The 10,628-nt window shown below is 34.7% G+C and overlaps 2 protein-coding genes across 2 annotated transcripts in view; one reads left to right on the forward strand and one right to left on the reverse strand.

Annotated features, from left to right (window-relative positions):
- Positions 1–10,628, reverse strand: part of LOC142339444 (uncharacterized) — a 512,010-nt gene that overhangs the window by 146,937 nt on the left and 354,445 nt on the right. The gene's annotated exons all lie outside the window — the stretch shown is intronic.
- The window catches only part of LOC142340075 (uncharacterized), a 43,265-nt gene that overhangs the window by 4,086 nt on the left and 28,551 nt on the right, over positions 1–10,628 (forward strand). The window contains exons 2-3 of the mRNA XM_075390487.1: positions 7,122–7,283; positions 8,226–8,462. Coding sequence (XP_075246602.1) covers positions 7,122–7,283; positions 8,226–8,462 — 399 coding nt within the window. The remainder of the gene's footprint in view (positions 1–7,121; positions 7,284–8,225; positions 8,463–10,628) is intronic.

Genomic DNA, 10,628 nt, shown 5'->3' on the forward strand with positions numbered 1-10,628 from the left:
AGTTTAGGAAATGTGCACTCCCGTTTTGTAGAAGTTGAGTTTGGTGCACCAAGAGGGTTAGCATTCCCAGCAATGTTTTGCTTCCAGTGTATATAAACACTTTTGTTGACACTGTTGTTAAAAGAAAACGTGAATCAACAACTCAAGCTTTCAACCAATCGTTAAACCTGGTTGTTCATTGCTTCACAGAAACAAACTAACTATGAACTACAAAAAACTTGTTTCATGAAATCAAAGCAACTGAAAAACATCACTGCAATAATTTCTAAAACTAGAGAGAAGTTTATCACAGAAGTCAACACTGAAATGTTTAGGGATAGAATTGGACTATAATCTGAACTTCGCAAAACAGAAAAATACTTTGTTAAGAAAAACCATCATTACTAATTACAGGCTTGTACCGATTCTATACAAAAGATATTTTTAGTAACAAACATTTTGCAATTCTTGCTATTTTTGAGTCAATTTCTAAAGTCAATCACCAAAACCGTTTGTTTGTTACCATGTTAAAAAACAAATTGACAGAATTGCAGGATTTACTTAAACTAAATTAATATCCATTTACCAGGGACGGGAATCAGATCACGATAACTCGACAAAAGTAACGAAGATTGACGAACTGCTTAAGAAATTAATTGAAACTTCGAAAGCAGAAAGCCACAATAGATGTCCTAAAAAAGAGCTACCCTGAAAGAAATAGATACACTTTGAACAGAAATTTTCCATTTTTACCAACTAACAAATGCAAATGAAAGCAACTGCCTTAGTCGGAACTTTTAAAACTTTTATTCTAACTCTGTTTTATAATTGCAAATGATGATTGCAAGAAATTTGAGTGTATTTCTAACTACTTTTAGAAAATTCTTTTGAACAGCATGAAAATTTTTGTTCTGTTGTCGTAACAGAAATATACAGGTTTCTCAGAACAACTTTTTGGAGTTTCACTCCCATTGTCCCGTGCTATGTACAGCCAATTTTTTTACAACCTACATCACAGTACTGATAATTGCGATCACTTGACTTGGACCCGCGTTGACTTGTTGATTAGATTTTGTATTATTCTTCACGATTTATACTCTACAAGTTGCAAACAAATGTCTGTTTGAAAACAACTATTATGCTAGATACTTCAATTCTAAATATCGTTGGCTTATACGTGAGTTCAGTTAGGCGTACAATCATACTTGCGACAAAGTACACCAAAATAATTTCGTGCAGCAAGACCTTGAAATACATTTGAATTAACCAAATATTTCCCAATATTGCGCCCTCATCATAATGACAGTTAAAATCGCAGTCTATTACCAGATAACTAAAGATCTACAAACAATCTAACATGCAGATAATTTCAGTTAGTTGAAGCAGAAAGTTCAACCTAGAAGTTTGCAAATGTGAAGATGACAATTTAATTGTAACCCATGCAAATGAACTTCAGCAAGTTTAAACTGTGATCTGTTTATTGGATTTAGTTGGAACCGACAGTTAGGCAGCCTCTGCAGAACAAACTTATATTCGAGTCTGAAGAAAATTGGTTTCTTAAAAACCAGGATGAGGCTAGAACAAACAAAAAGGACAGTAGAGGATATTTTGGGGCTTGAGGAAATTTCCTTCCAATTTCAATTTTAATAGAAATTGGAATTATGAAAGAGTATTAAAAAACATGGTTTCTTGAGAATTGGTAAGAATAGTTGTTGGGAAACAAATAAAACGGTTCAATGGCCCACTATTAAATAAGAAAGCAAACAGCACTTTATTTTGACAGGGACAAACAAACAACCGCGTTTCAGCAATAAGATGGTTTAGAGCAATTACATAAGCTTTGAATTTTAGAAAATAAAACAAGTTGAAGCCAAACTGCAGTAAAACCGGAAACATTTTGTTACGATAAGCAGCGTTCAACAATGATAAGGCTTTTCAGTAGGACATATATTACATTGGAGTCCAATCGAAGTTCTTTAGTAAGCCATTGATTGGAGAGCACTTAATTAGAGTACACAGTAAAAGAGCTTTCGTTTGGAAAGTTCGTTTGGAAAGAGCTCCTACTTGGAATTATTTCGCAAAATTTTGATGAGCGGCAAAATCGAGCGCAACCAAATTTTTCTCTTAACTGTCTCTTCCTAGACAATAAACGCATGATAATTTTTTGATGTTTACCTATCAGAAAAAAAACAATGTCGTGGACTCTAACACTGGTCAATGTGATTCAATAACAATAATTTTGAATTCGAAATGAAACAGTTTTGATTATATTGCCAGTGCCTAGATATGCAAAAACACAGATGGAAATTAGATTAGCTAAGATTTTTTTAACATCTATTTATATTTTGGAAAACAGGACGCAATTTTCTAAATTAAAGAAAAGACTACACGTCTTAAAACATCAATTTCAGTAGATAATTTTGTACCAGGTTTATCCATTCGAATTCAAGGAGATTCCTGCAAGTAGTGTGGAGTTTGACAAAAGAAAACTGACTAATACATAGGTCAGCAAGCTGATGATGGCGTCGTACGGAGATAGAAATAGGTTACAGTTTATTGTTGTTGCTATTGGTAACAGTGGTACATTGCAGTTTATCAAAATGAATCTTCTTTTGCTTTGTGAAATTTAAACAACAAAAAATTTCTAGAAAGTTTATGTTTTTCTCTAAACAAACGTATCAATCTTTTTAAAATAAGTGAAAAAATGATGCAAAAAAGATATATAATTCAATAGGGTTTTTGTATCTTATGGAAGTTCTTTCAAAGCTTCTGTGGTCTGCAGGTGTTGATGCTGCAAACGCTTCCTCGTGATGAGATGGTTCCACACGTGTACTATTAAATTCCGCCTTTGACTGAGGCGTGGTCTTTTCTACTGGTGTTCCAACTATAACGGTGTCGTCCTTTAGCACTACACTTTAATCATTGAGCAGTAGATTGTTTATTGATGAGTTTTTGGGTTGAGTGAAAGACGTGTTCCAGCTTACTCCTGATGATAAACTTGCATGCTTTGCTTTTGTCTTTTCATTCAATTTCAAAAGAATGGGTTCTCACAGTTCATTTTGTGCTATTGCTTGTAGAAACTCTTTGCAGCCTTGTAGTAGCTTTGATGGAGTTTTGCCATCACCTTCGATGTAATGCGGTGCGTCATTATTTTCATTTCCAGGCTTGAATTTCCTACTTTACTGTAACAAATGGTCTCTCGTTTCGACCAATAGATCACGGCTGGTAAAAGCAAGATCACGACTGGAGTTTCCATTTATACTATTACGTATTTAAACGCATGTAGTAGATCATCACTTACACGCTAAAAGCCGTTTTTTGGAAACCAAACTCCTGCAAAGACATGAATCAGTTCTTTTTGATTTTTCTGATCTTCTATTACCCTCGGACAAAATTTCGATCCAGCGTGGAGCCGTGTCAACAATTACTGTTATAATATCTTTGCCATCATATGATTCTGATAAAGGTGCATCTGTTCCCAGACACCGCTTGTTTTCATGTAGACACTCTCTCTATCCACTCACTTAGGCCGGTGCAACTCATAATTCAAATTTTTACTTATATGTTGCTGAAGAAACACTTCTGTGATTGCAACTGTCATTCTGACTGATGCTTCGTTTACGTTCTCGGGTGCATTTCTATGTGTTTTTTAAAACTAATTGTCGCATTTAGGATGAAAAGGATGGGACAACTGCTCCGTAGAATATAACTTTGAGTATCATCAAGGTCTCTTTCTGTTGTTCGGATCGTGTTTCTGCTGTGATTCTTTTTTCATTTGCTGCTCTGAGTCTGTTTCGGTAAATTCGGTATCTGGTGATCATCGTGAACGATACTCGTCAACTACATCATCAAGGACAGGTTTTTACTTTGGGTTCCCCATGTAAATTGTTAGGCTGTTCAAGAACGTAAGAAAAAATGATTTATTGTTTTCACCTTATAAAAAAGCAGGTTCTCAAGGCTTTCAGTGGTAGCAATTAGTTTCTTGCAATAGTTTGTGAGCCCAATAAACAACGAGAGTTTGTTGTTAATAGTCTGTCATTTTACACTACTGACCTTTTCATCAAGTTCGCGATATCGTTCCTTTCAGTCCCCCCATAAGCGTTGTCGGAAAATTTATGAACTGATCTTAGGTTAGATTGTTTCTCAATTTAAAGAAATTTTCCGTCAGTTGATTTTTGAGCTGGTCACTAGAGATTTTAATGAAGCACCACAACCTTCTTGATTCTTTTGTATCCTTTGGGCGTTGAATTGATGCACCCTTAAGAAATTGAAAAAAGTTTTCTTCAGCCACTGAGTTAATTTGGACATCTTGAAGAAAACGTGGGATTTCTTAACTGCAGTTTTTTGTATGTATCTTTTTCAAGTTCAGTCTGATATCAGACACACGGTCTGATATAAGTCAATTTTGCTTCACTGTTCAAAATCCGCTCCTAATTAAGTATCAGGGAATCGTTTTCCATGACTTTGCGTTGACATGCAATTCGAGAGCGAAACGCAGTCTTCATTAAGTACTCTTTTTTCCCTGCAACATAATTGATTATGCATTTTTCATCCCTCTAGGTTGAACAGGTTTTAGCATGCCCTGTCTGGCCAAACCTTTCAAATTTTCAATGACTTCTCCCTGAGCAGGTTGAAGTATTTTTCTAACTATGCAGAACATCGACTGACAGTGGTCTAACTAAAAACTTCAGGTAAATTTTGTAAGCCTGGCATCTGCAAGGTGTTCGTTTTTGACGTTGTTGAAAGAACTTTTTTTGTCGGCCAATTAACAGAAATTGTTTTTCCGGCATCACAACTGATGGTTTTCTCCGTTCAATTCCTCATTCAATTCAACAATGTGATCATGTCCATCAATTCCAAATTACCCCGTGATAACGTAGTCTGAGGGAAATTATTTTATAGGAGACAACTAATTGATAGGATAATGATGGTGTCAGAAGGAGTTAGAGTTAGAATACAGTTTAGTGTTGTGATCAATACTTGACGGTGAAACACTGGAATTTTTCAGGTTAGTTCCTCTTTTGCGTGGTGTAAATTCTCCAACAAAAACTTCTTAATGTCTGTTCGGTTTTTAAACTACCTTATTCTTGCTTCTATTTTAGTGAGTTCGTGGGAAAAAATATGTCGATCATTTGTGTTGTTATTTGTTTTTTTTTCAAAAGAAATTTTTGAGGTTTCTGCTGATTCAGATTAATTTTTTTCTGAGGTTTTGATAGTGCACAAAGGAACCACAATTGTACCCTGAATTTGTGGTTCTGGCTGAGACTTGGTCGCTTTTACTAGTGGTTTATCTTCAATGCTCTCTGCGTCTAGCCTCAAAGTCTGAGCATGGTTGACTGGAATCTTCTATTATGAGTTTTTGAGTTGAATGGAGGACTTGTTCCAGTTTTTCTTGAAGAGAAACTTGCAAGCTTTGTTGCGGTCTTTTGATTGGTTTTTAATGATATTATCTCCCGATGTAAACTGATGCGTCAAACATTTGAACGCCAAGCTTGAAATCCCCACTTTATTGTCCAAACTGGTGTCTCGGTTAGTCCAGGAGCTCATGGGCTCATGGGTTGTAAGGGTTAGGGTTTTTTATTCAAAGTTTGACGCCAGTTTTTTGGATCATCACTACAAGCTCAGGAGCGTTTTCAGAGACCAGTATTTTTCGAACTCTTGATCAACAAATTATTTTGACATTTTCGATGTCCTTTTCAACCTCGAGTAAATTTCCTATCTGGCCTAAAACCGCGCCAACAGTTGCTGTTATACACCTTTGGTCCCTAAAATAACAGCAGATTATGTACCTCATCAACTATGCCGGCTCAACTGAAAATTAGTATTTTTAGTTACATGTTGCTGATCTTATTCAATGATTTCTACTTTTAACTCTGACTGCTGCTTCACTTTCATTATTTGGGCTCAAGTGAAGATGTGCTATGTAACCTTCTGTGATCAATCTTCAGTACAAATTTGCCAACAGTTGTTTGTTGTTATTTTGTGCTTCTAAATTTCTAATTGTTTCAACACGTTTGCAATATAGTTAAATTCCGTCACTCAGTAATGAGTATCGCAAAAATTTAGAACGATTTATCAATTATAGGTTAGGTTTGCACTAATTTTAGTCAAATTTTCCTCAACAAGTCGATTCTCGAGCGCCAATATTTTTTGCCCAAGTAATTTCCTGAAGCATCAAAACAACGTGATTCACTTGAGTGTTTACTTGATGCAGCTGTCATTATCATCATCTTCACATTCAGTCTGGTAGTAGGTATCCGGCAAGTAAATTTTGCGGATATCGGATACTTCATCAAGATTGTGAGAAGTTTTGTCCATTTCGGGCATTATGAAATCTTCGAATACATTACCGTTGACATGTACTTTGAAACACAAGCAAAATCTCAATAATTTCTTTTTTCTTATGTGATGAATGAGTCATTCATCTTGGTTGTAATGGTTCCAGGATGCCCTGTCTGACCAACCCTTTTTGTTATTCTGTGACATTGTCCGGAGCAGTCGGAGGTAATTTTCTTTCTATTCAGAACATTGATTGCATCAACTTCATATGGGTTTTCTGACCCTCACAACAACAAGGTTTTGATTTTTTTAGTTTGGTTCCGTAGTAGATCTCTTACCAGTAATAAAAATTGTTCTTTCCTTTTCACAGCTCTTAGTGTTGTTCTGTGTGCTTGCTCCTATTTATTTCGACGTCAGAAATAAATTATCACAGAAGAGACCGTGTTGGCTACCAATGTAAGCTGTGAGATATCGTTTGTTACCATCTAGATGCGGCTTGTCAAATTTAGTACAAATTTCAACTGATATTATTGTGATATCGGCAGTTTATCTACTTGCAGGTTTTTTTCAGTGTTTCTAATTGTTATATACTATCATGTCAAATACTGATATTTCCAATTTTGTTCTCTGAAAGTAACCTTTACCATGTACCGTTTTGGGGATCGTTGATCTGCGGAATTCATTTTTTCTTCAAATAAACTTTCGTTTCTTAAAAATATCGGAGTTATGCTGGGCTTTGCTTCTGCAGATCTTTGAGGTTTATTCCAATTTTTCCCCGATGTTGCATTTCATTTAGTGCAGGACATGATTCAGTATAAAATGACCCAACATATGTAAACACTAAAATTTGCAATCTTTTACAGGCTGATATTCGACAAAAAGACCTGATTGCAGAGAAACAGATGAATGATCAACTGAAGTCTGAGCTGATTATTTTGAGAGAAGAGAAACGAAAAGCAGGCCAGTGGAAAGGCAATTCTCAGGCAGAGTTATTGCAACTCCAGAAATCTGAACAAGAGGCCAAGGTATGAAATAGTCATTGGAACTGTTTTTTTCCGAGAACTTGTGGTTTCATTATACCATGTGAACAAACAAATGCTTGTTATTGCTTTATAGTATAGCCCTTTCTTCCTTCCTCCGCTCAAAAAAAAGCATTGGGCAGAGAAAAAAGTAGGTAAAGGCCAAACTAAGCAAACCAAACTATGTTTTGGTTATCAGACGGAAGCGGCGATTGAAGCTTTTGTCCAGATTAAGATCTTTGGTTGCTCTGTCCACGACTTTCCTGTCGGTCTGGCCTATATCCACCCTGTATTGCTGAGCTGATTTTGGGATACTAATCAAAGGTGGTACTGGCCATCACTAATATTACAATATTAAGATGCAAAAGTAAGTTATATATTGTCATACACGGGTCGAGATGTAAGCGCCGTTTCAGCGCATTATTTTGTAAGAAAAGCGCTGAATGTGCTAAAACTATCTAAGAAATGAGCTGAATGCGCTGAAATTCGCTGAAATGTGCTGAAATGCGCTGACTTTTCAGCGCAGAAGTCTTGCATAATTATGCGCTAAAATGCGCTTAAAGAAATGCATTCAAATTTCAGCGCATTTCTCAAAAAAATAAAGTGGATTTCCATCAATGCTTTTTGGCACTGATTCCTGATTTTCTTTCCATTTAAGATGGTCTTATATGAACAATAAACGTTTCAGGGTTCGAGTTGGTCAACTATAATGATTCTGAAAAATCAGCGGTTTTCAGCGCATTTACTGCAAAATTTTAGCGCATTCAAGCGCATTTCAGCGCATTATTATGTAAGATTTTTGCGCTGAAATTTATAAAAAATCAGCATTTTTCAGCGCATTTCTTACATAACTTTTATAAAATTATTCAACCCGGGTAACCTACTGTTTCCCTGAAATTCGAGCAATCAATTTCCCAAATTGGAAACAATAATTTGGCATATTTTCAGTCGGACTGTGACTATCAAAAAAGGCTAGTTGCAGATCATCTGATAAAGTGTGAACAACTACGACAAGATTTAGCCGAGAAGTCAGAGAAACTAGGCAAGGCAGATGAAGAACTGAAAACCCTGAGGGCAAAGTTGATGGAATCAGAGGGACAAAATGGAAAATTAGAGGAAGAGATAGCCAATAACATTCGGAATATTGAAAATCTGGAAAGAGAAGTCACCCAACTAGAATCGCTCGTAAGTTATCTACCAATTTTCAGGTAGGCTAAACTGTTCAGAAATAAGTCCAGGCTGACAATTTAGAACTATCACACATTAAATAAAGTTCAGGTAACTTTACCTGAAAAAACACTTAAACTAACCTTAAACGTTCAGGTAGCTTTGCCTTGCCTGAAGTTTTCTTAACTTACCTCAAACTTTACCTGTAAATTACCTTGAAAATACACCTGAACAGTTAAGGTAAAATTGCCTAAACTTAACTGAAAAACTTACAAAATTTATCTTAAATTTTAAGGTAAAAAACCTGAAAAAATTTCTGCATTCCACATGAAAAATTTAATTTGCACCTGAACTTTTGCGCCTGAAGAAAATAATGATTAAGGTAAATTTACTTTAAAATGTTAGGTAAATATTTAAGGTGTTTTTAACGTAATTTAAATTTTTTCCGGGGAAAAAATTAGGTACTGCTCCCTTAATTTTTCAGAAAAATCTTATGTAAAGACAAACGATTTTAAGGTAACTTCATAGTCAGGCAAGGTTTGGGAGCTATTTTTGTCCATTGTATATTAGAAAGCATTTATGAGTTGAGATTATATCCAAAAGTATCTTTGATTCACTTTACCCTCACTTGTTTATAAAATTTAACAAATCACAATTTTTTTATTGTTTGTCCCAATTTGATACAAAAATTGAGTTGAAATGAAGCAAAAACCGACCGCTTCCTGTGTTAAGCTAATTTTACCTCAGATATTTTTACCTATAAATTGTACCCTTTTTACCCTAAATTTTTAAAATGCAGTTACTTGTGCTATAATAATCATTGAAGGTCCTTCAATATTTTCCATTAATGACCTGATTTCCTTTTTAAATGATAATGATGGTAGAATAAATTTTCAGTCACAACTTATTTTCCAGCTTGAAACAAACCACTTTGGGGGCCGATTCCAACACACAAAAAAAATTAAGTTAAATTACCTTAACAAAGTTTGAGTAAAATTTTACCTAATCTCAAGTTAAGGCAAACGTTACTTTAACTTTACTTTATCAACAGTTTACCTTAACTCCGTTGAGGTAAAATTATCTTAACTTTATTTTGTATAGCATAAATTTTTAAATTTTTCTCTCGTCGCAAGGTTTTGTCCAACAAATAACGGAGGATGGTTGAAAATTATAACTTTTACACCGTTAGATCCCTGCGTAAAAGGTGTAATTTAAAAAGGTAAAAACAAATATAACAGTGAAATGTTGCGTAATGAAGAGAATTTGAAGTGCATTAAACCAGTTTAACCATAACAAAATTATTTTAAAATCCACTTTTATTTCTTGCAATTTCTCTTTTTTATTACGTTGCTACTTCCCTTTTCTCTGTTATTCCTACTTTTACACTTTACAAATTGATCAAAGACCATGTAATAGATTTTTTTAAAGTCTTCTAAAAATCTTCAAAAAATAAATGATTATATTTCCCTAAAGCACTGAAGCACAATCTGTCTTGCGCTAATTTCTTCATCCTCTAAGTCTATATTTAAGAGTTTTAAGAGTAACGGATATAAAAAGGTGATTTGTCATTTTTAATTTCAAGAACCAGTCCGTAGAGTTAAGTTTTGAACAAAAGAGCAGCTCAAAACGGGCCTTTCAATTTCATGAGTTGATAGAGCGGAAAAAGGAAAAGGAACAACAAGAAGCTCTGTACAGAAAGTAATGGATTAGGACTCAGAAGTTTTTTTCAGATAAACTACATTTTCTGTGTATTAAACGAAGCTCCTCTTCGCATATTTTGCGTGCTGCTTGTACGAGCATGAAAATTCTCTAATTTGAGTAATTAAATTCATATGTATTGTGCATGCTGTAAAAAGAAGCTATCTTTTTTGTAAGAACGAATTATCTTCGTATTGTTTTCAAGTTTCCATCAAATTTTTGTGTAAAGAAACTATTTTTTCACATATTATAAAATTTGTAAATGGAGTTGATTTGAAAATGTCACATCAATAAATATTGTCAATTGGTGAGATAAGAGTGACGCAACGTTGAACCGAAAAATATGTTTATTAACAACGCCACTATCCGCAAAGAACTGTCAAAAATTAAGAAACATTTAACGCAATAATGTTAAGAAAGTGCATTCATAAATAAAAGCACTTTTCACCTCGAAGAGAGGAAAATGAGAGAAATCTGCCACAATTG

The sequence above is a fragment of the Convolutriloba macropyga genome, chromosome 5 (assembly GCF_964194025.1).
Source record: "Convolutriloba macropyga chromosome 5, txConMacr16.3, whole genome shotgun sequence".
NCBI classification, from domain to species: domain Eukaryota; kingdom Metazoa; phylum Xenacoelomorpha; order Acoela; family Convolutidae; genus Convolutriloba; species Convolutriloba macropyga.